Source organism: Bos indicus x Bos taurus, chromosome 11 (assembly GCF_003369695.1).
Source record: "Bos indicus x Bos taurus breed Angus x Brahman F1 hybrid chromosome 11, Bos_hybrid_MaternalHap_v2.0, whole genome shotgun sequence".
NCBI classification, from domain to species: Eukaryota; Metazoa; Chordata; class Mammalia; order Artiodactyla; family Bovidae; genus Bos; species Bos indicus x Bos taurus.
Genome location: NC_040086.1, coordinates 40,403,652 through 40,430,602, shown reverse-complemented (window position 1 = coordinate 40,430,602; position 26,951 = coordinate 40,403,652). Strand labels below are relative to the sequence as shown.

Below are 26,951 nucleotides of genomic sequence, written 5' to 3'. Positions count from 1 at the left end.
GCATTCAGATGCTTATATCTTTCCTTTTCTCCTTTGTTTTTTGCTTCTCTTCTTTTCACAGCTATTTGTAAGGCCACCCCAGACAGCCATTTTGCTTTTTTGCATTTCTTTTTCTTGGGGATGGTCTTGCTCCCTGTCTCCTGTACAATGTCACGAACCTCAGTCCATAGTTCATTAGGCACTCTATCTATCAGATCTAGTCCCTTAAAATCTATTTCTCACTTCCACTGTATAGTCATAAGGGATTTGATTTAGGTCATACCTGAATGATTAGACATTATTAATAAAGGAAAAAGTCCTAAAGACAGGATGGCAAAAAGGACTAATAACATACAATAGTAAGAATTAAACTGGCAGCAGACTTATTGAAAGCAAACACCAACAAGGCAAAAAGAGATCAGTATTTTCAAGAAATTCAAGGGGAAAACTGTGAACTATATATTTTAAATCTACCCAAGGTATCCTTTAGGCATTAATACTATTGAGAAACATTTTATACATGCAAGGGAATGCTATATCCATCAGCACTTCTTGAACAATCTACTAGAAGATTAGCTTCAATTAATCAAAAGGTGAGTAACTTTGGCAAAAAGACAGAAGGGTGAGCACTTAATATGTTATCGCTAAGACTAAAAAACAAGGGAGGGATAAATGAAGAATATACAAATAACATATGTTCTGACAAAGTAGTATGACTTCAAGACAACAGTAAGGAAAGGAAAAAAGTAAAATATGGTAACTGATAGTGAACTTACTAAAGTTGTGGTTAAAAAAAAATGCCACAAAAGACTATCAGAGGAGTACTAAAAAGTTAAATAGAGAGGAGTGACTCAAAGCATCTTTAAAAGGTATAAACACCAAGACTATGATAATAACAAAAGTACAAACTTTCATAGACTCCTCCCTGAAAAAAAACTTAAATGGATAGTTCAGTTCAGTTCAGTTGCTTAGTCACGTCCTACTCTTTGCAACTCCATGGACTGTAGCACACCAGGCCTCCCTGTCCATCACCAACTCCCAGAGTTTAAGACCAAAGAAAATATAGAAGAAACACAGAAAACATAATTATTTACCAAATAGTACAGCAATGATCCTTATAAAACAGAATTTATTAGAGAATCAAGGAGACAAACACACACTGAAGGCTTAAATAACACAGTACAAAACAGATCAAGTGGACAAAAACTAAGATACAGATCACATGAATAATATAGTCAATAGGGAGATCTTCTGGATAGATACTAAACTTTACACTATAAAAACAGAGACTATCTCTTTTTCTAGAAAACAGGGAAGACTGACAAAAATTGATCCTGTTCTAAGTTGTGATAAAAGCTTCAGTGCACTTCAAAGAATAAAATTACTAAAAATAATACTCTGACCATCTTGTTAAAAGTAAACCAAAAATTTTTAAGAGGTTTTTCTATATGAAAATTTAAAATTCTTCTACTGAACTGTTTTGGTGAAGGAGAAATATAACCTTCTAAAAAATAAAGACAATAAAAACACTACATATCAAAATCCATGAGGTACAATACAAAGCAGGAACCAGAGGAAAAATTGTGGCCTTAAACACCTACAGAAGTGAAAAATGTAAAAATGAAAATAAATGAATTAGATCCCAAATTGAAGGAGGACAAGAAAAAGAACAAAAAGGTCAAATTAAAAGAGCAGGAGATACAACAAAGGCAAAGTCAGAAATTAATGATAGAAAACAACAATATATCTCATTAATAAGTCAAAATCCAATTTTGTTGAAAAATTAATATAATGGACAAACTAGCTATTTTCATCAAGGGGAAAAAAAAGAGAAAGCAAGAATTAAAAAAAAAAAAAAAAAAAAAACAGAAGGAAACAACCACTGAAGTAGAAATTTAAAAGCCATGAACAATGACAATGCAGACCACCACAGAAATTAATTTGAAAAACTAGACAAAACTGAAAACTACTAAAATTGACCCAAGTAGAGATAAAGAGCTTAACAACCAATTTCCATAGGGAAAAAAATCAAAAGTAACAAGCAATATCCTCAGTAGAACCAGACAATTTCACATTAAAAAAGCAAATGGTATCAATGTAATAGAAATAGTCCTAGAACACAGAAAATGAAGAGAAATCTCAAATTCTTTTTATGAAGTCTTTTTATGATACCTGAATATGATAAAACAGATAATTACAGGCCAGTATCACTTACAAATACCAATATAAATAAAAACTACATAAAATATTAGTGAACAAACTTCATTTCCATATTTAGTAAATAACATACAACAACAAATGAGATTTATCTCTGGAAAGTAAGGTTGGTTCACTATTAGAAGAAAGGCCATATTATATTATGGCATAATATATTATGCCATATTAACTGACCTGAGAAAACCATGATCATTTCAATACATGATAAACAATCATTTGACAAAATTTAATACTCATTCCATAAAAACAAAACACCCATTCAAGAACAGAGAAACAGGTGATTATTTCCTTCAGTTCAGTTCAGTAGTTCAGTTGTGTCTGACTCTCTGCGACCCCATAGACTGCAGCACACCAGGCCTCCCTGTCCATCACCAACTCCCAGAACCTACTCAAACTCACGTCCATCGAGTCCTTGATGCCATTCAACATCTTATCCTCTGTCGCCCCCTTTTCCTCCCGCCTTCAATCTTTCCCAACTCTTTTCAAATGAGTCAGTTCTTCACATCAGGTGGCCAAAAGATTGGAGTTTCAGCTTCAATATCAGTCCATCCAATGAATATTCAGGACTGATTTCCTTTAGGATTCAATGGTTGGATCTCCTTGCTGTCCAAGGGACTCTCAAGAGTCGTCTCCAACACCACAGTTCAAAAGCATCAATTCTTCAGCACTCAGCTTTCTTTATAGTTCAACTCTCACATCCATACATGACCACTGGAAAAACCATAGCTTTGGCTAGACGGACCTTTGTTGGCAAAGTTAGGTCTCTGCTTTTTAATATGCTGTCTAAGTTGGTCATAACTTTTCTTCTAAGGAGCAAGCATCTTTTAATTTCATGGCTGCAGTCACCATCTGCAGTGATTTTGGAGCCCTCAAAAATAAAGTCTGTCCCTGTTTCCACTGATTATTTCCTTATTATAGCCATAAAGACATACACACACACTCACATGCACACCTTAGTCCTAAAGCCAGTATCGTATTTAATGAGGTACTACTTTTAGGCATTTCACTAAGATCAAGAAGAGAAAAAGATGATCATGACTTTTACTACAATTTACCATATACTGGATCCATGTTAGGCAAAACAAATCAGAAACATAAGAACTGGAAAGGAAGGAAAATTACATTTAGTTGCATATGATACAACAATTTCCCAAGAAAACCCTGGACAATCACTACTAAAACCACCTCCAACAAATTTAGTAAATTAACAGAATATACCATGAATGCTCAAAAATCAGTATCTTCCATATATACAAACAATAATCACTCAGAAGAAACAAATGCAAAAACTGATGGAATTCAAAAACATTCTTTGTTATTGAATAGAACATCTATACATCATAAAGATGTCAGGTATTCCCTAAATTAATTTTAAAAGTTTTAACAAAATTTCAATGAGAACACCAACAAGTATTTTTTCAAATGAAGCTACACAACAGAACATAGAAAAATATGAATAGCTAGACTAACACTGAAAAAGAAACTCTACAAGGCACTATCAGACCTACTGGATATTAAAATACATTACAAAGCCTCAGAAATTAATGCACTAGTATGGGAATGAAGCACAGACATCAAATCAGAAAGATCCAATGGAAGTACATGAATAAACTCAAGTACATATGGAAATTTAGTATATAACAAAGGCGGTATCTAACATCACTGAAGCAAAGTTTTGCTTTTTAAAAATAGCTTATAGTTTATAGAACTATTATAAAATAGTTCCAAGTTTTTGAAAACTTGGAAAATCATTTAGGAAAAGATAACATGGGGTTGACACCTCCTGTCATGTAAAAGAATAAACTCTAAGTGAATAAGTGATTTAAATGTAAAAAATGAAACCATATAATAAAATTCATATAAACCTGTTTGTAGAACAAGATGGGCTTCCCTGGTGGCTCAATCGTAAAGAACCCACCTGCCAATGCAGGAGACTCAAGAGACACATGCTCGATCTGTGGGTTAGGAAGATCCCCTGGAAAAGGAAATGGAAAAGCACTCCAGTACTCTTGCCTGGGAAATCCCATTGATCAAGGAGCCTGGTAGGCTACAGTCCATGGGGTCGCAAAAGAGTCGGACACAATTTAGCAACTAAGCAGCAAGAACAAGGTTACTAACCATGACTCAACATCCTTAGTAATGAATGACTGGTAAATTTGACCACTAAAAATTTTAAAATTCATCTTCTACATGGAAATAAAACAACATAAGTATAATCAAAGAGCAAAAATCAAATTGGGAGAAAATATCTGCAAAATATGGAATAGATGAAAGCTGATATAATTCACATCTAAAGAACTCTTCAAAATCAAGGACTAAAGACAAAAACATATCAGAAAAATGGGCAAAAGACATGAGCAAACTATTCACAATAAATAAATAAATTTTAAAAACTGGTCCTTTTTATTTATGGCAAAGTGAAAGTAAAAGTCGCTCAGTCCTGCCTGACTCTTTGTGACCCCATGGACTATACAGTCCATGGAATTCTCCAGGCCCGAATACTGGAGAGGGTAGCCTTTCCCTTCTCCAGAGGATCTTCCCAACCCAGGGATTGAACCTAAGTCCCCTACATTGCAGGTGGATTCTTTACCAGCTAAGCCACAAGAGAAGCTGACTTAGGGCAAAGTGGGAATAAAATGGCTGGATTTACACTCCCACTGTAGGTGGGATAAATAAAATAACAACTTAAAAAAAACCCTGCTACTAGGGGACGTTTCTCATGGTCCAGTGGTTGAGAATGTACCTACCTATGCATGATGTGTGTTTGATCCATGGTCTGGAAACTAAGATCCCACATGCCGGAGGGCAGCTGAGCCCCCATGTCACAACTACTGCAACGTGTGCAACCTAGAGCCTGTGCTTCACAACAAGAGAAGCCACTGCAGTGAAAAACCCACACACCGCAATAAAGAGTAGCCTATAGGCAGCAGCTTCTGCTTCTGTTAGGTGCCTACCATTTCTGCCCTTTATTGAGCCCATCTTTGCATGAAATGTTCCCTTGGTAGCTCTAATTTTCTTGAAGAGATCTCCAGTCTTTCCCATTCTGTTCTTTTCCTCTATTTCTTTTCATTGATTGCTGAGGAAGGCTTTCTTATCTCTCCTTACTATTCTTTGGAACTCTGAATTCAAATGGGTATATCTTTCCTTTTCTCCTTTGCTTTTTGCTTCTCTTCTTTTCACAGCTATTTGTAAGGCTTACTCGGACAGACATTTTGCTTTTTTGCATTTCTTTTTCTTGGGGATGGTCTTGATTCCTGTCTCCTGTACAATATCATGAACCTCTGTCCATAGTTCATCAGGCACTCTATCAGATCTAGTCCCTTAAATCTATTTCTCACTTCCACTGTATAGTCATAAGGGATTTGATTTAGGTCATACCTGAATGGTCTAGTGGTTTTCCCCACTTTCTTCAAATCAGTCTGAATATCAATAACCTCAGATATGCAGATGATACCATCCTTATGGCAGAAAGTGAAGAAGAACTAAGGGCCTCTTGATCAAAGTGAAAGAGGAGAGTGAAAAAGTTGGCTTAAAGCTCAACATTCAGAAAACTAAGATCATGGCATCTGGTCACATCACTTCATGGCAAATAGATGGGGAAACAGTGGCTGACTTTATTTTTCTGGGCTCCAAAATCACTGCGGATGGTGATTGCAGCCATGAAATTAAAAGACGCTTACTCCTTGGAAGGAAAGTTATGACCAACCTAGATAACATTAAAAAGCAGAGACATTAATTTGTCAACAAAGGTCCATCTGGTCAAGGCTATGGTTTTTCAAGTGGTCATGTATGGATGTGAGAGTTGGACTATAAAGAAAGTTGAGCACTGAAGAATTGATGCTTCTGAACTGTGGTTGTGGAGATGACTCTTGAGAGTCCCTTGGACTGCAAGGAGATCCAACCAGTCCATCCTAAAGGAGATCAGTCCTGGGTGTTCATTGGAAGGACTGATGTTGAAGCTGAAACTCCAATATTTTGGCCACCTGATGCAAAGAGCTGACTTATATGAAAAGACCCTGATGCTGGGAAAGATTGAGGGCAGGAGAAGGGGACAACAGAAGATGAGATGGTTGGATGGCATCACCGACTCAATGGACATGGGTTTGGGTGGACTCCAGGACTGGTGATGGACATGGAGGCCTGGTGTGCTGCGGTTCATGGGGTCGCAGAGTCAGACTCGACTGAGTTACTGAACTGAACTGAACTGATAGGCAGCAGCAAAGACCAAGCATCACCAAAAATAAATAAATAACCTACTATAACCTAAATAACCTTCAATATAACCACACATCTACTATAATGGCTTAAATTTTTACAACTAATGAAGCCCAAATGGTGGCATGTAATAGAACAGCTGGAATTATCTACATTGCCTTTGGGAATATATTATGGTACAATCACTCTGGAAAACAATGTGGCTATTTCTTTTAAAGTCATACATACACATTCACATGGGGCTTCCCAGGTGGCACTGGTGGTAAAGAACCCAACTGCCAATGCAGGAGACTCAAGAGGCACAGGTTTGATCCCTGGATTGGGAAGATCCCCTGGAGGAGGGCATGGCAATCCACTCCAGTATCCTTGCCTGGAAAATACCATGAACAGAACAGCCTGCTGGGCTATGTTCCATAGGGTCACAAAGAGCTGGATACCACTGAAGCGATTTAGCACACATACACGTTGACATAGTCTGAAAATTCCATGCCTAGTTATTTACCCAGAAGAAGTTAAAATATATAACCTATACAAAAACCTGTACGTAAGTGTTTATACACCCTCATTCACAAATTTATACATCCTCATTCTCAAAAACTGGAAACAACACAAATATCTATCCAGAAGTAAACAGGAAAGAAACTGCAATAGTTTTTAATGGACTACTACCTATCATTAAAGAGGAAGAAACTACTAACGAACTACAGCATGGATCAACCTCAGAAATATGCTAAGTAAAGGAAACCAGACACAAAGAGTAAAAACCTGTAAGTCCATTTATATGGCATTGCTAAAAACGTAGGGGAAAAAAAGCCTGAAATCATTGCCTCGGTGAGAGAAGGGGACTGACTGAGGATGATAGAAATGCTCTATGTCTTGTGGTGCTGGTTATACAATATACATGTGTAAATACACACCACACTATATACTTAAGGTGGATTTTATTGTTTATAAATTATATTTCAATAAATCTAACCTTAAAAAAGCAGGCACACTTTTAAAGGCTTTTAATATATATTTCCAAATTGTACTTCCATTAACTTGATTTTATCTCCTACTCTCATTTAATTTACATTCCCACTGGCATTCTACAAGTGCCTGTATGCTCATCAGCCTGAATGTCATCGGATTATTATTTTAGACTTTTCCTATTTGGTAAGTCTTGTGAAATGTTGCCTCACTGTTTTGATTTGTACATCTCAGTTGTTAGTGATGGGGAACTTTTTTTCATCTATTTCTCAAACAGTTCTATTTCTTCTATGTTGTTCATTCTTTTTAATCATTGTTTTAAGAAACTGTTGTTTTTTATTTTAATTTTTTTAAACTTGCTATATATCCTAAAGTTTGTCTGTCATAAATACTTCTCAGCTTTTCATTTGCCTTTCCTTTTCCAATTTTTTAAAATATACAGACATCTTAAAACTTGAAATTTCTCCATATTTTCTAAGATTTTAGGGGTATTTTTATTAAGAAATTTCTCTCTTCGTGTACAGTTCAGTTAAACACCCAGCTAAATGCTATTTTTTTATACACTCCATTTTTTAACTTTTTAAATCTCTGCTGATGCATTGGCTGTTAGCGACATGTGGCTTATAAATTTAAATCAATTAAAATTAAGCTGCCTCCCTAGGTTTCTTCTAGATGTACAGTTTCAAGTCTTCCAATTAAGTCTTTGAAAAATTTTGAGCTTATTCTTGTATATGGTATAAGAATCCAAGTCCACTCTTTTGCATGTATATATCCCATTTTCCCACCACCATTTATTGATGAAACTATCTCTGCCCCATTGAATATTCCTGGCACCCTTGTCAAAGATTAACTGATCATATATGCATTACTCTCAATTCTGTTCCATTGTGCTGGGTCTGCTTTTATGCCAATAGTATACTGCTTTGATTACTAGAGCACAGCAATATAGTTCGAATCATGACGTATAATGCCTCCAGATTTGTTCTTTCTCCAGAGTGCTTTGGCTTTTCAGGGTCTTTTTTGCTTCCATACACATTTGAGGACTGGGTTTTTATTTCTGTGAAAAATATCACTGGACCTTTGGGAAGGACTGCACTGAATCTATAGACTGCTTTGGGTTCAGTTCAGTTCAGTTCAGTTGCTCAGTTGTGTGAAACTCTTTGCGACCCCATGAATTGCAGCACGCCAGGCCTCCCTGTCCATCACCAACTCCTGGAGTTCATCCAAACTCATGTGCATGCTTTGGGCAGTATAGACATTTTAACAGTGTTAATTCTTCCAATCCATGAGCACTGGTTTTGGCAATGATTTTTTTGCAACTGAAACCAAAGGTATAGGTAAACAAAACCAAAAATATACAAGTAGGACTACATCAAACGAAAATGATCCCCCACAGCCAAGGAAATCATCAACAAAATGAAAAGGCAACCGATGGGATGGGAGAGAATACCTGCAAACCACATATCTGCTAAGGGTTAACATCCAAAATATATAAGAACCCATAAAACTCACTTGCAAAACAAAATAAATCAATTAAAACACAGACAAGGGAACCTAGAGAGACATTTTTTCCAAAGAAGACATACAAATGGTCAATAAGTGTATGAAAAAATGCTCAACATTATTAATTATCAGGGAAACGAAAAATCAAAACCATAATGAGACATCACCTCATACCTGTTAGAAGGCTATTACAGACAGCAAATGTTAGTGAGGGTTTGGAGAAAAGGGAGCCCCTGGACAACTGTTGGTGGGAATGTAAACCGGTACAGTCATTACGGAAAACAGTATGTGTGTGCGTGCATGCGTGCTCAGTCCTCTCTGATTCTTGCAACCCCATGGACTGCAGCCCACCAGGCTCCTTTGTCCACGGAATTTTCCTGAAATAATATTGGAATGTATTGCTATTTCCTACTCCAAGAGATCTTCTCGACCCAGGATCAAACCTGCAGGTTTGCGTTTCCTGCATTGCCAGGCAGATTATTTACCCACAGTGCCACCTGGGAAGCACAGAAAACAGTATGGAGCGTCTTCAGAAAAAAAAAAAAATAAACATTAAAAACTGAATTACCATATGACCCAGCAAACCACTTCTGGATATATATCCAAAGGAAAAGAAATCATTATCTTGAAGTAATATCTGTATTCCCCTGTTATTGCAGCATTATTAAAAGTAGCCAAGACATATAAACAACCTTAGTGTCTACTGATGGATAAACAGATAAAGAAAATGTGCTATATACATGTACAATCAATCATAAAAAGGATAGAAATACACAACTTGCAACAACATGGATGAACCCAGAGGACATAATGCTAAGTGAAATAAGACACACTGCAAGACAACACTGCATGATCTCACTAACATGTGGCATATACAAAAGGTAACTTATAGAACCAGAGTGTAGAACAGTAGTGCTAGGGGCTGGTGGGGGGAGGGAGCTGGAAGAAATGGAGAGAGTTGGTCAAAGAGTACAAACTTTTAGTTAGAAGATGAGTAAGTTCTGGGGATCTAATGCCCAACACGGTGACGATGTACTTCAAATTTTTTGAAAGAGTACATCTTATGTGTTCTCACCATAAAACAAAACAAAAAGCAACTATTTGAAGTGATCGATGTGTTAATTTGATTAACCATTTCACAATACATATGTATAATAAATCATCACTTTGTGTACCTTAAAAATTCATGTTGTGCAACTTAAACATATGCAATTTTTGTCAATTAAACCTCAGTAAAGCTGGGGAATACCAGACCACCTGACCTGCCTCTTAAGAAACCTATATGCGGGTCAGGAAGCAACACTTAGAACTGGACATGGAACAACAGACTGGTTCCAAATAGGAAAAGGAGTACATCAAGGCTGTATATTGTCACCCTGCTTATTTAACTTATATGCAGAGTACATCATGAGAAACGCTGGGCTGGAAGAAGCACAAGCTGGAATCAAGATTGCCAAGAGAAATATCAATAACCTCAGATATGCAGATGACACCACTCTTATGGCAGAAAGTGAAGAGGAACTAAAAAGCCTCTTGATGAAAGTGAAAGAGGAGAGTGAAAAAGTTGGCTTAAAGTTCAACATTCAGAAAATGTCCCATCCGGTCCCATCACTTCATGGCAAATAGATGGGGAAACAGTGGAAACAGTGTCAGACTTTATTTTTTTAGGCTCCAAAATCACTGCAGATGGTGATCACAGCCATGAAATTAAAAGACGCCTGCTCCTTGGAAGGAAAGTTATGACCAACCTAGATAGCATATTCAAAAGCAGAGACATTACTTTGCCAACAAAGGTCCGTCTAGTCAAGGCTATGGTTTTTCCAGTGGTCATGTATGGATGTGAGAGTTGGACTATAAAGAAAGCTGAGCACTGGAGAATTGATGCTTTTGAACGGTGGTGTTGGAGAAGACTCTTGAGAGTCCCTTGGACGCCAAGGAGATCCAATCAGTCCATCCTAAAGGAGACCAGTCCTGGGTGTTCATTGGAAAGACTGATGATGAAGCTGAAACTCCAGTACTTTGGCCACCTCATGCGAAAAGTTGACTCCTTGGAAAAGACCCTGATGCTGGGAGGGATTGGAGGCAGGAGGAGAAGGGGATGACAGAGGATGAGATGGCTGGATGGTATCACCAACTTGATGGACACGAGCTTGAGTAAGCTCCGGGAATTGGTGATGGGAATTGGTGACAGGGAAGCCTGGCGTGCTGCAGTCCATCAGGTCACAAAGAGTTGGAGACGACTGAGTGACTGAACTGAACTGAACCAGGTCTCAGTTTCCTCATATTAGTTCAAAAAGTGAAAGTTGCTCAGTTGTGTCTGACTCTTTGCAACCCCACTGACTAGCCTGCCAGGCCCCTCTGTCAATGGAATTCTCCAGGCAAGAATACTGCAGTGGGTTGCCATTTCCACCTCCAGGGGATCTTCCCAACCCAGGGATTGAAGCTGAAATCTTCTGCACTGCAGGCAGATTCTTTAACATTTGAGCCACCAGGGAAGCCCTACTTATTAGTTTAGTGCATTAAATTAGATAAGCAAGATAAGATAAATTATAACACTCATCATGTTAAGTCCTCATTTGCAAACTCTTCCCAGTTAGGAGTTTGTTTTCTGAATATCTGTCTCAGTATAGTACTTTGAGGATCCTTACTGAAGGCAACAGTTTAATACTGTATTTACCCGATCTGGATTTCTGTAACCCAAGAGTAGATTTGCCGCTTTTATATCACCGTGAACATATTCATTTTCATGTATATACTCCAGAACATCCAACTGTGAAAAGAAATATATACAGTTATACTGATGTCAATTTAGAACTCATGATCAACCTGAGCATTTTGAATAGAAAATAACACATTTTTTTTCATATTAACAATGACAAAGTGATGTATTTCCCAATTGTGCATTTATCTATTCTAAAATTATCACATGTTCTGGTCGTGCATCCTGGGGAAAAGTTGCATAAAAGGATCCTTGAACACCAAATGTTTTAATGTTTTAAGGGCACCTCTGATGGAAAGGAAGCCAAGACTCAGCAATACCCCCGACAGTCTGACGCCCAAATCTTCTGTCCAAAGAGGAGAAACATGGCAAAATCGGAGAACTGAAGTGAAATAATCATGACGCCCACTCAGCAAAACACCGTGTCCATTACCACAGAGAAAGCCATTCTCCCTCTGTAGAGCAACAGAAAACATCTGTGTTTCCTCTCTGAAGCCCTTGCGACTTGCATGTTACCTACACCTAGTGCTCAAAAAACACTTGTTGGCTGGCTAGAGGACGAGTGGGGAAATTAATGAACTCTATTTGCCACATCCCAACCTGGCAGGGGCAGTCACATTCTATCTAAATTGGAAAAAATAAAATGAAGTTTAGGCAAACCAAACACCCACAAGATAAGACAAATTTGTGGTATAAACAAAATGTGTGCATGGGTGCTAGTAAGATTTCATTGCTTCTTACTTGGGAAAGTATACACTGATATTATTCACGGCCACGTTAATGACTACCAACATCCCAAACTCATAATAAAAACTTTACAGCACCCCCTTATCACATGTGTAGTTTGGAAAATAATATATTTTGCCATACTTTGCATAGTCATAAAAATAACTGACAAAGAGAGGTTATTCTTATAGCAATGCAAGCTTGTCCTGGTATGTAAAACAAAGCTGTGAGGAAAAAAAAAAAATCAGACAGTAGAACCAAAGCCTAATTGAGTTTGTAGTGCCAAACACAGCACATTCTGTCACTTACAGAGCCCACTGTTATCAATTTCACCAAAATAGCGTCTACTCTCAATAACTGACATTTCTAGGGCAATAATCCTTCATTCTCTGATAATTCCACAAAGGGCAACAATTTGTATGTTGTAACAAATAAATAATCTGAAAATGGAGCATGGGAAATGAGTCATTCTTTCTTACCATTCGGATACCTAGCTGCAAGACAGTTGACTTTTTAAAAGTACCATTCTGGTCTGAGATCTTCTGCAAATCTATTCCCAGTCTTTCCATTACCATAAATCTGTAACTATAAGAAGGAGAAGTCAAAAGGAGATGTTAAAACGGCAATGCAGAAACGGTCCATTTACGAATTTGAAACAATGGAAAAATGCCCCCAACCTAACAGTGAAGAATGATCCAATCTGAACTAACTGAGAATGAATGCATATTAATAATCTTGGCCTTTTGCAGAAACACATTACTAAGTATTTACTTTGCAGATAGTTTCCAAGTAGAAGAGCAAGCTGTGCTGAGCCACTTACACGGTCTTAGATCATGAAAAGAGGAGCCCTTCTAAATTAGTCTTGAACTTAATTTATTTTGATTCTACTACCTTCTTGACATATGGCCTTGAGCAAATTATTTTCCCATACAGAATATTTTATTTACATTTGTTTCTTGACCTTATAAAATCATATTTACTTTCTCTATAAATTTATAAACTTGTGTTTTTTTAAAAAATGCACTTCTTCCTTTTCTTTTCTGTTTGAGACCTCCTCCTCTTCTTCACTTCCCTTCACTTACATACTCACATCAGCCCCTGTTCTGTATCTATGTAGCCACACACAAAGGCATATAGAAATTTTTACATCTGTTTTACAAAAATGTGATCTTCTTATAAGAACTTTTTTGCATCACACTTTTTTCAATAATACCTCATTGAAATCCTTCCAAATCAACTGGTAGTGCTCTAATTGATTTCTTTAATGGGCTGCACAGTATTATATGGTATGGATGCACCATTAAGAAAGGGGAAATGATGGGATATCACTTCTAAAATAAGATTACATAAGGACTGTGACTTTCTTCTTGGCTGTATACTCTCGTGTGTGCTCTGTCCTCTCTTTCAATTACTGGAAGCTGGCTGCTATGTCTTTTTGACACTCAAGCAGCCAACAGAGAGACCTACATAGTGAGGAAGTGAGGCCTGCCAACAATCATGAGTGAATTTAGAATCAGATCTTCTTAGGCCTGCCAATAGCCACATGAATGAGCTTCCTCAGTCAAAATGACTAGAGCCAGAAGACATCTGACTACATCCTCATGAGAAGTCCTGAGCCAGAACTATCTAGGGAAGCCATTTTTATATAGATAACTGACCCACAGAAACTAAGATAATATTAGTTTGTCATTATAACCCACTACATTTTAGGTAACTAGCTATATAGCTACAAATAACTAACAGACCATATAAGAGATAGTTACAGGACAATATCTGATTATAGTAATTCCATTTTACCTTTTTCCCTTGAATTCAGTTATGCCAGATCCATAAAACAGAGGAATTCCCAAATAATCAAGCTTTTTGAGTTCTATCCATTTTTTGACTGTAAAGACAAATTTAATAGGAAAAAAGTATGTATTTTTAGAAAGGTATTTCTTACACTTGTGTAGATGCTTAAATTTATTTAGCTAACAAATAGAAATTAGACCTTCCTAAAAATATTTTTTTAAAAATCAAATATATCTAGCTAACAGTTTCAAATTCTATTTATTGCAATAATTAACAGATAATATTAAATACATAATACAGATTTCTAACATTTAAAAAGTCATAATCACTATACTCAATACTCTAATAATCTATATGTAAAAAGAATCTAAAGAAAGTACAGAAGAAATGAATACAATATTGTATATTAAATATACTCCAAAAAAATAATAGTAAATAAATAAATATGCAACAAAAACAAAAATAGTCATAGTCATAAAATTCACCAATATCATTTATTGCTTCTCACCCTTTTAGCTAAGATCAAGTGTAGTATGGGGGCTTCTCAGGTGGAACAGTGGTAAAGAATCTGTCTGCAATGCAGGAGACACAAGAGACACAGGTTTGATCCCTGAGTCAGGAAGATCCCCTGGAGCAGAAAATGGCAACCCACTACAGTATTCATGCCTGAAAAATTCCATGGACAAAGGAGCTTGGTGGGCTAGTCCATGGGGCTCTCAGTCGGACACGACTGAGAAACTGAGGACACACTATTTATCCAAATGTTTCTATCCATTTGGAGAAGGCAATGGCACCCCACTCCAGTACTCTTGCCTGGAAAATGCCATGGACGGAGGAGCCTGGTAGGCTGCAGTCCATGGGGTCGCTAAGAGTTGGGCACGACTGAGCGACTTCACTTTCACTTTTTTTTTTTTTTTTTTAAATTTTTAAACTTTACATAATTGTATTAGTTTTGCTGAATAGCCAAAGCAATCTTGAGAAAGAAGAATGGAACTGGAGGAGTCAACCTACCTGACTTCAGGCTCTACTACAAAGCCACAGTTATCAAGACAGTATGGTAGTGGCACAAAGACAGAAATATAGATCAATGGAACAAAATAGAAAGCCTAGAGATAAATCCACGCACATATGGACACCTTATCTTTGACAAAGGAGGCAAGAATATACAATGGATTAAAGACAATCTCTTTAACAAGTGGTGCTGGGAAATCTGGTCAACCACTTGTAAAAGAATGAAACTAGAACACTTTCTAACACCATACACAAAAATAAACTCAAAATGGATTAAAGATCTAAACGTAAGACCAGAAACTATAAAACACTTTCACTTTTCACGTCATGCATTGGAGAAGGAAATGGCAACCCAGAGAGTTCTTGCCTGGAGAATCCCAGGGACGGGGGAGCCTGGTGGGCTGCTGTCTATGGGGTCGCACAGAGTCGGACACGACTGAAGTGACTTAGCAGTAGCAGTTCTATTCATTAACAAAATTCATTCCCTTATATGCTTGTTAAATTTTTAAATTAAAAAAATATGATAACTACCAAAGGAGCAGTAGAAAGACAGCTTTTTCTTTCTTATTACTAAAAACCTAAAACCAGAGTAGCAAAAAAAAAAAAAAGGGGCTTCACTGGTCACTCAGTGGGAAAGAATCCACCTGCCAATGCAGCAGACACAGGTTCAATCCCTGGTCCGGGAAGATTGCACATTACTGCAGAGCAACTGAGCCCCTGCCTCACAACTACTCAGCCCATGTGCCCCAGAGCTTATGTTCGGCAACAAGAGAAACCACAATAAGAAGCCTGTGCTGTGCACCGCAACTAGAGAGTAGCCCCTGCTCACTACAACTAGAGAAAAGCCCAAGCAGCAACAAAGACATGGCAGAGCCAAATATTAATAAGATTTTTTTAAAAAATAGAAATTGGTCAGGAGAATCATCTTACTCTGAAACTATATTGTACAGAAACTGTTTTGATTAAATTTTGTTTAAAAAAAAAAACAAATCCACTTAAAAATCAGGCAGCTTATTTAATTTTTCACTTTTCTACCAAATATGCTTAATGTTTAAGACAGCTCTACTGATAAACAATGACGTTTAATGGATTCTATTTGTCACTCTGACATAGTTTAAGCAGTTAGTAAAGACTACAGTCTTGATGTTCAGAAGGTTTTATTAAAGAAAACAAAGTTAATTATTGATGTGAGACTCATCATTCTTTTTCCTAAACATAATGTAAATGACCTTGATTATACAGGCATTACTCATATCAATTTCCTTCAAGCTTTACAAATCCATCTGTATCATATAGTTTTTACAAAATGCTTTTATTCTTCTTAGCCTTGCTCATATTTACTTCATAGTCTAATCCTCTAACTAATAGTTCTTACATCTGATATTCAGCTCCAATTAATTTCCCAACATAAAAATTTTCAATATTTTTACCTTATTTTCTAAATCATTTTAATGTTTATAATCATTTTCATATGCTTTGGCCTAATCTATTCTATGGTCATTCCTTTAATTTATAATCTACTGCCCATTTTAATGTTTTTTCTTTATATCCTTTCCATCCAAATGGTTTTTTGCAAAAGAAATAATTTCATTCCATCTTTTACACGTGAAGAACTCTTGGTGGCTTCGATCAACAATCCAACATTTTATGTAAGGTAACAAATAACTTCGATTTGAAATATATAACCCATTATGTACATAATATCACTATTTATATACCTCTGTCGTTTTTACATAACAATTAACTGTATCATTTTACAATAAAATTTTCTAATTGAAAAAAATTTTCCATAAGGCCAGAAAAAGACAAAAATACTAACTCCCACTTAGCAAACATATATATAGAAGTAGCTTACTTTACTTATTTTACTTACTACAGTCTTTTTTTGCTGCTCTTTGATAAAATTTAAGTTCTGAAAATAATGGGCCATTTTCTTGATATTCCTATAAAAGAAAAGAACAATTGATTTTATTAGAAAAAAAGTTTTAAAGATGGAATTGGTATTTCAAATGTGAAAATACGAATATACATATATAATAAATAATAGTACCTGAATCACAAAAATCTCAAGATTTTCTCACTAAATAAAGAATCTCATTTTTAACATTTTGTAATGGTATCACTATATAGTCTTACACATGGAAGCAGTCTTCTTATGGAAAGAACTTACTAAAAACACTGAGAATTGTACACATACACAGACACTCATGTGTTCAGTTCAGTTCAGTTCAGTCGCTCAGTCGTGTCCGACTCTTTGTGACCCCATGAATCACAGCACACCAGGCCTCCCTGTCCATCACCAACTCCCGGAGTTCACTCAGACTCACGTCCATCGAGTCAGTGATGCCATCCAGCCATCTCATCCTCTGTCATCCCCTTCTCCTCCTGCCCCCAATCCCTCCCAGCATCAGAGTCTTTTCCAATGAGTCAACTCTTGGCATGAGGTGGCCAAAGTACTGGAGTTTCAGCTTTAGCATCATTCCTTCCAAAGAAATCCCAGGGCTGATCTCCTTCAGAATGGACTGGTTGGATCTCCTTGCAGTCCAAGGGACTCTCAAGAGTCTTCTCCAACACCACAGTTCAAAAACATCAATTCTTTGGCGCTCAGCTTTCTTCACAGTCCAACTCTCACATCCATACGTGACCACAGGAAAAACCATAGCCTTGACTAGACGGACCTTTGTTGGCAAAGTAATGTCTCTGCTTTTGAATATGCTGTCTAGGTTGGTCATAAGTTGTCTTCCAAGGAGTAAGCGTCTTTTAATTTCATGGCTGCAGTCACCATCTGCAGTGATTTTGGAGCCCCCAAAAATAAAGTCTGCCACTGTTTCCACTGTATCCCCATCTATTTCCCATGAAGTGATGGGACCAGATGCCATGATCTTCGTTTTCTGAATGTTGAGTTTTAAGCCAACTTTTTCACTCTCCTCTTTCACCTTCATCAAGAGAATTGTACACATACACAGACATTCATGTGTACTAACATGCAAAACAGTGGATACACTGCAAACTACCTTGGTGGTTCATTCATACATGATACTTTTACTGAGTTTCTCCTATATTTCATTAATTATACTAGGCACAGGGGGTGCAATCACAAATAAAACCTCATTCCTGCCATTATGGACTTCACCATCTAGAACAGAGAGGAAAAGAGAAGGAGAAAATAGATATCTAGATAAGATACAAGGATGATAAATGTCAATGAAGAACGTCAATGAAGAACAACAAAATTCCCTAGTCTTTAAATTTTTATAATGTAAAAATATGTAATAATGTTTGTTGTGTTGATCATAAAATCATGAAGACTAAGATGAGAAACATTTTTACAAAAATGAAATAAAACAGAAAATAAAAAAGTCAAATGTATGTGAAACATAAATTTAAGAGTAATACTTACCACTTTTATTACATGCCTTGCATCTTTATCTGGTTTATTTGTGGGGAAAGCTGCAAAACAAACAGTGAAGGGAAAAAATGGTTGTTTCCAATTCCTGATTGTTTACTATGTCCCCAGACACTGTGCTAAGAACCTCTTATGGTACCATCTCTGTTTTATACAAGATCCTTCTTAAGGTTTAACAAGTTGAATAATCTGCTCACTAAGTAGCAGACTGGGGAATGAAATTCAAATCTGACACCATAGCCTATACTCTTTACCATAAGCCATATTCAAATATGCAAACATGGAAACCAGTAGATTATATTAATCATATAGATCCAAATGCAGGAGAAACTATTTTCTAGATATACAGCATTACACCCCAAAATGATATACAGTATAATCTATTCACTCTATTTTGCTAAATTAAAATCTATGATAATTCAAAGTGAAAACTGATTCATTTTAAGTAGAAACTTCAAAACAACTTTTACTTGGCAAAATTCTAAAGTAAATCAAGTTTGAAGAGAATAAAGCCTTTAAAAAGAATCATCTCCTGAATGTAGCAATCAACTATTCTTAAATTAAAGAGTATGTATCTCATTATATAAGCTCATTTCAAATTCAAGTTATCTTACTTCATTTTATTACTATTTGCATTTTAGATATAGTAATCCAACTTATGAAAAGTTCACTGTTGAAATTCTTAAACCAAATCAAACATTTCATCTACATTATCTAAATTAAAAGATTATTTTGTTTTCAAATCTTAATAAGAGAAGTTGACATGTATATTTATTTGTATTGTGAAGGTTTAGAATTTTGTCATTCATCTATTTACTCTTCATTGATCCCTTTATTCATTCAACTAACAAATATTTATTTATCAAGAGGCTAGCATATTAGGAAAGTAAAGGTAAAAAGGTCAAACTAGTATTAAAAACTTAGATTGAGAATAAGATTAAATTTTTCAGGTGAATTTTCAGTGTATTTACCAAAATGCTATGTCCTTTCATTACTACTAACATTAACCCCTTTCTCCTACCTATCACCTTGTCTTTTCTCTACTGTATTACTTAATACACGCAAAAAATGTTATAAATTTACTAAATCTCTTTCACAATTAAGCCAACTCATGCACAATTTTCTTAATCAATCTCCAAAAACTTTGATGTTAGCAATGCTATTACTCAGTTGAAGAAATTATTTCAATTTTAGTTAAACTGTGAAGCCATACCTCTTCACAGTAACAAAGAAACTAAACTTATTTACATCTTTATTCACATAAAAGTCATTACATTTTCACCCATGCAGTAGTCCCAAGGGAAACACAGGAAGAATGAATTATCCATACCTAGGAAACAAAATAGTGAAGAAAGTCTGTAAAGGGGTCCAGTCCTGACAGAAGAAAAGATGAGGAAACCCCTTCCTCCTCCCACCCTAGGGCAAACTATTTTTACCAGTACGGTCCCCAAGCCTGAAGAGAAGTAATTCTGCCCTAACCCTGGTCCACTCAATACAGTAATTGAAACTAGGCAATGGTCTTTAAAACAAGACCAGGAGCTGACTATGGCTCAGATCATGAACTCCTTATTGCCAAATTCAGACTTAAATTGAAGAAAGAAGGGAAAACCGCTAGACCATTCAGGTATGACCTAAATTAAATCCCTTATGATTATACAGTCAATGTAAGAAATAGATTTAAGGGACTAGATCTGATAGATAGAGTGCCTGATGAACTATATATAGAGGTTTGTGACATTGTACAGGAGACAGGGATCAAGACCATCACCATGGAAAAGAAATGCAAAAAAGCAAAACAGCTGTCTGGGGAGGCCTTACAAATAGCTGTGAAAAGAAGAGAAGCAAAAAGCAAAGGAGAAAAGGAAAGATATAAGCACCTGAATGCAGAGTTCCAAAGAATAGCAAGGAGAGATAAGAAAGCCTTCCTCAGCAATCAGTGCAAAGAAATAGAGGAAAACAACAGAATGGGAAAGACTAGAGATCTCTTCAAGAAAATTAGAGATACCAAGGGAATATTTCATGCAAAGATGAGCTCAATAAAGGACAGAAATGGTATGGACCTAACAGAAGCAGAAGATATAAAGAAGAGGTGGCAAGAATACACAGAAGACCTGTACAAAAAAGATCTTCAAGACCCAGATAATCACGATGGTGTGATCACTCACCTAGAGCCAGACATCCTGGAATGTGAAGTCAAGTGGGCCTTAGAAAGCATCACTACGAACAAAGCTAGTGGAGGTGATGGCATTCCAGTTGAGCTCTTTCAAATCCTGAAAGATGATGCTGTGAAAGTGGTGCACTGAATATGCCAGCAAATTTGGAAAACTCAGCAGTGGCCACAGGATTGGAAAAGGTCAGTTTTCATTCCAATCCCAAAGAAAGGCAATGCCAAAGAATGCTCAAACAATCGCACAATTGCACTCATCTCACACGCTAGTAAAGTAATGCTCAAAATTCTCCAAGCCAGGCTTCAGCAATACGTGAACCGTGAACTTCCAGATGTTCAAGCTGGTTTTAGGAAAGGCAGAGGAACCAGAGATCAAATTGCCAACATCCGCTGGATCATGGAAAAAGCAAGAGAGTTCCAGAAAAACATCTATTTCTGCTTTATTGACTACGCCAAAGCCTTTGACTGTGTGGATCACAACAAACTGGAAAATTCTGAAAGAGATGGGAATAGCTGACCACCTGACCTGCCTCTTGAGAAACCTATATGCAGATCAGGAAACTACAGTTAGAACTGAACATGGAACAACAGACTGGTTCCAAATAGGAAAAGGAGTACGTCAAGGCTGTATATTGTCACCCTGCTTATTTAACTTATATGCAGATTACATCATGAGAAATGCTGGGCTGGAAAAAGCACAAGCTGGAATCAAGATTGCTGGGAGAAATACCAATAACCTCAGATATGCAGATGACATCACCCTTATGACAGGAAGTGAAGAGGAACAAAAAAGCCTCTTGATGAAAGTGAAAATGGAGAGTGAAAAAGTTGGCTTAAAGTTCAACGTTCAGAAAACTAAGATAATGGCATCTGATCCCATCATTTCATGGCAAATAGATGGGGAAACAGTGGAAACAGTGGCAGACTTTATTTTGGGGGGCTGTAAAATCACTGTAGATGGTCATTGCAACTATGAAATTAAAAGACGCTTACTCCTTGGAAGGAAAGTTATGACCAACCTAGATAGCATATTCAAAAGCAGAGACATGAGTTTGCCAACAAATGTCCATCTAGTCATGTATGGATGTGAGAGTTAGACTGTGAAGAAATCTGAGCACCAAAGAATTGATACTTTTGGACTGTGGTGCTGGAGAAGACTCTTGAGAGTCCCTTGGACTGCAAGGAGATCCAACCAGTCCATTCTAAAGGAGATCAGTCCTGGGTCTTCTTTGGAAGGAATGATGCTAAAGCTGAAACTCCAATACTTTGGACACTTCATGCGAAGAGCTGACTCATTGGAAAAGACCCTGATGCTGGGAGGGATTGGGGGCAGGAGGAGAAGGGGATGACAGAGGATGAGATGGCTGAATGGCATCACCGACTCAATGGACATGAGTCTGAGTAAACTCTGGGAGTTGGTGATGGACAGGGAGGCCTGGTGTGCTGCAATTCATAGGGTCGCAAAAAGTCGGACACGACTGAGTGACTGAACTGAACTGAATGGTCTTTGCTTCCTGAGGTAGAAGCTGGTAGAGACTCCCTGCTTCTATTCTGAAAGCAAGTGGCCAGAAAAGCAGAATATAAGAAACATAAAAGCCCAAAAAGAAAACGAGAGTTTTAATTCGATATGTAACTTATTACATTGCAAGTAGGGGAAAAGATATCCAACCAGTCCAATGTCTTTCTCTTTGCTGATTTCAATCCATATACCTTTTCCACTCTATAATCTGAATCTTCTCTTCGTATGATTTCACATGAACATAATCACGTGTTGACATACACTTGAATCATTCCCACACTTGTCATTTGATAGCTATACAATATTCTCTATAAAGTTCCAAGTCAGATTATATTGGAGGGCCTAAATTCAAAATCAATTGACCAGAAGGCTCATGGAGATGGACAGTGAACAAATAAATTGTCCTAGTGATCAAGGAGGTCTCGTTATAATAATCAGTTAATTAATTAAACAATTCTACTGTAAACTTCCCTGGTGGCTCAAATGGTAAAACATCTGCCTACAATGTGGGAGATTCAGATTCTATCCCTGGGTTGGGAGGATCCTCTGGAGAAGGCAATGGCAACCCACTCCAGTACTCTTGCCTGGAAAATCCCATGGACGGAGAAGCCTGGTAGGCTGCAGTCCATGGGGTCGCTAGGAGTCGGACACGACTGAGCAACTTCACTTTCACTTTTCACTTTGATGCATTGGAGAAGGAAATGGCAACCCACTCCAGCGTTCTTGCCTGGAGAATCCCAGGGATGGGGGAGCCTGGTGGGCTGCCGTCTATGGGGTCGCACAGAGTCAGACACGACTGAAGTGACTTAGCAGTATATTAATCTTTTATCTATCTTCTTTGTGAATTGTAACTTTTATCATTAAAAATATTCATCTTTGTTTCATTTAAAGATAAATAAAATTTAATTTAAAAAAAAAGTAGTTTCACATCTTTATTTAAATTTCTGAAGAGGTGTCTGATGACCTGAAAAGGGATGCATTGTACACATACATGGTATTTGCCTTCCTAGCATCTCTTTTCTATCCACTGGAAACTTTCCCTGATTTTCCCTTTGAGGAACCCAACCTCAAACTATCTGTGTAGACCTAGTAGGGCTGCGATCATAGTGCATCCTCCCTTACATTCCAGAGTTGGGCACATGACCAAGCCTGGCGATCTAGAATGTACAAGCCCACTGGCCACCATAACTAGTTCAGAAAAAGCAAAGTGCTCAACTAGGCAGAAGAGTCTTCCATAGCAGCTGATGTAACTAAGTAACACAAGACAGATGATAAACTTTAAGGATACCAAAATCTTAGAAATATCAGGGATCACTTTTCTCCAGTAAATGGAAAATAAAGCCTGAAAATAAAATCCAGAACTGAGAAAAGTAGGGTTAAGACACAGAGAGAGAAAGAGCCCTAGTGACACTGCATAAGCCCTGGAGTCACTCATACCTAAAGCCAAAAAAGTCCTGTACTTCTCACTTACAAGAGTTAATAAATCTCTCTTTTAGTTAAATTCATTTGAGATTCTGAAATTGGCAACCAAAGACTTACACAGCCTGCAACAATTGAGTGTTCCATATGTAAGATTATTTTAAAGGTACTGTGTCATAGTTTAATGGGCAGTGTCAGGCATTACATATACAGTAGATCTTAAATAAACAAAAATAATTCATGAGGAAGACAATTATGAACTTTCAAGCACCTAGTAGAGACTTAGGGTTTCCCAGGTGGTGCTAATGGTAAAAGAGCTGCTTGCCAATGCAGGAGACATGAGACATGAGTTCAATCCCTGGGTCAGAAAGATTCCCTGGAGGCAGGCATGGCCACTCGCTCCAGTATCCTTGCCTGGAGAACGCCATGGACAGAAGAGCCTGGTGGGCCACAGTACACATGGCTACAAAGTATCAGACACGACTGAAGCAACTTAGCAGCACACACAGTGGAGACTTAACATACATATATAAAATGATGATGTACATTATAATCAATAACATCTTTGATTTTTTAAAAATGTCAATAATAATAATAAATTTGAGTAGATTAAGCTCACCAGCTAAAGAAACTTTAAGGTTGTTAAAAAATAAATACATGTATACTATTTATAAGACAACTAAAACATAGTGATACAGAGAAACAAAATAAAAAGATAAGAAACTAATTAGCTGAAATTAACTGAAAGAAAGCTGGAAAAACCATGAAAGATTTTAATACAATTTCATAATGTATAGGCAACCAACAAAAATAAATTGAAACAATACAATTAACAGTTTTTATCTAAAGGCCACATTAAAAAAAAGAATATATTTTCTTTTCAACCTGACATAAAACATTTTTTTAACTGCCCATACTTTTACCAAGAAAGCAGGCTTCATCAACCAATCAAAAGACAGGGTGATTGAATGTATAAAAAAATAAAAAGGACCCAACTATATGACATCTACAAGAGATTTGTTTCTGATTCAAAGACATACAAGACTGAAAGTGAAGGGGTGGAAAAAGATGTTCTATGTAAATGGAAACCAAAAGAAAGCAAAGGAAACTACACTTATGTCAAACAAAATATATTTTAAACCAAAAACTATAACAAGAGACAAGTAAGATCATTATATAATGATAAAGGGATCACTTCATCAAGAGGATATCACAATTGTAAATATCTATGTACCCAAGATAGGTGAACCTAAATATGTAAAGCAAATATTAACAGATCTAAAGGGGGGAATAGCAATAAAATAGTATAGGGCTTCAATACCCTACTTTCAACAATGGATAGATCATCCAGATAGGAAATTAATGGGGAAATAATGGATGTAAACTAAACATTATATAAGAGAAATCTAATAGACATACACAGAAGAGTCCAACAACAGCAGCAGAATATATTCTTCTTAAGTACACAGGGAAGATATTTTCAGGCTAGATCATGTTAGGTGATGAAGCAAGTTGTAACAAACTTAAGAAAAATGAAATCATATAAAGTATTACCAAGTACCTTTTTGGACCACAATGATACAAAATTAGATATCAATTACAAGAGAAAAACTAGCAAATTCACAAATATATGGAAACTGGAACAATATACTCTTGAACAATCACTGGCTCAAAGAACAACTTTTCAAAAATCAAGAAATAACTTGAGACAAATGAAAATGGAAACAAAACGTATCAGTACTTATGGGTTACAGTTCTAAGAAGGAATTTGTAACAATAAAGTTTTATACTATGAAAAATGAAAAATCCAATATATATTCTAACTTTACATATCAAAGAACTAGAAATAGGAAGCTCAACATTAGTAGAAAAAGGAAATAAAGACCAGAATGGAAATAAATGAAATAGAACTAGAAGGACAATGGAAACGATCAATTCAGACAAAGACTACATGAAAATTACAGACTAGTATCTCTGATGTGGAAAATTCTGAAAAAGATGGGAATACCAGACCACCTGATCTGCCTCTTGAGAAATTTGTATGCAGGTTAGGAAGCAACAGTTAGAACTGGACATGGAACAACAGACTGGTTCCAAATAGGAAAAGGAGTTCATCAAGGCTGTATATTGTCACCCTGCTTATTTAACTTATATGCAGAGTACATCATGAGAAACGCTGGACTGGAAGAAACACAAGCTGGAATAAAGATTGCCAGGAGAAATATCAATCACCTCAGATATGCAGATGACACCACCCTTATGGCAGAAAGTGAAGAGGAACTCAAAAGCCTCTTGATGAAAGTGAAAGTGGAGAGTGAAAAAGTTGGCTTAAAGCTCAACAACATTCAGAAAACGAAGATCATGGCATCCAGTCCCATCACTTCATCGGAAATACATGGGGATACAGTGGAAACAGTGTCAGACTTTATTTTTCTGGGCTCCAAAATCACTGCACATAGTGATTGCAGCCATGAAATTAAAAGATGCTTACTCCTTGGAAGGAAAGTTATGACCAACCTAGACAGCATATTCAAAAGCAGAGACATTGTTTTGCCAACAAAGGTTCGTCTAGTCAAGGCTATGGTTTTTCTGTGGTCATGTATGGATGTGAGAGTTGGACTGTGAAGAAGGCTGAGCGCCAAAGAATTGATGCTTTTGAACTGTGGTGTTGGAGAAGACTCTTGAGAGTCTCTCCAAGGGACTGCAAGGAGATCCAACCAGTCCATTCTGAAGGAGATCAGCCCTGGGATTTCTTTGGAAGGAATGATGCTAAAGCTGAAACTCCAGTACTTTGGCCACCTCATGCCAAGAGTTGACTCATTGGAAAAGACTCTGATGCTGGGAGGGATTGGGGGCAAGAGGAGAAGGGGACGACAGAGGATGAGATGAGATGGCTGGATGGCATCACTGACTCGATGGACGTGAGTCTGAGTGAACTCCGGGAGTTGGTGATGGACAGGGTGGCCTGGGGCATGCGGCGATTCGTGGGGTCGCAAAGAGTCGGACACAACTGAGCAACTGATCTGATCTGATCTCTGATGAACATACATGCAAAAGTACTCAACAAATCATTAGCCAATTGAATTCAACAGTACATTAAAGACTCATACACCATGATCAAGTGGGATTTATTTTGGGGATCCAAGGATGGTTCAATATGCAAATCAATTAACATGATAAACTACATTAACAAAATGAAGGATAGAAACCTTAAGATCATTTTAATAGATACAGAAAAAGCATTTGACAAATTCAAAATCCTTTCACGATCAAAAATTCTCAAAAACTGAGTAATGAAAGAACATACCCA

General features: G+C 36.9%; 1 protein-coding gene across 7 annotated transcripts in view; it reads right to left on the bottom strand.

The window, feature by feature from the left end:
- The window catches only part of VRK2 (VRK serine/threonine kinase 2), a 110,855-nt gene that overhangs the window by 60,121 nt on the left and 23,783 nt on the right, over positions 1-26,951 (bottom strand). For all 7 annotated transcript variants that reach the window (XM_027555356.1, XM_027555350.1, XM_027555354.1 and 4 more), the window contains exons 3-7: positions 18,531-18,580; positions 17,004-17,073; positions 14,126-14,213; positions 12,808-12,913; positions 11,561-11,653 (exon numbers count right to left, since the gene is read on the bottom strand). In XM_027555356.1, coding sequence (XP_027411157.1) covers positions 11,561-11,653; positions 12,808-12,913; positions 14,126-14,213; positions 17,004-17,073; positions 18,531-18,580 — 407 coding nt within the window. The remainder of the gene's footprint in view (positions 1-11,560; positions 11,654-12,807; positions 12,914-14,125; positions 14,214-17,003; positions 17,074-18,530; positions 18,581-26,951) is intronic.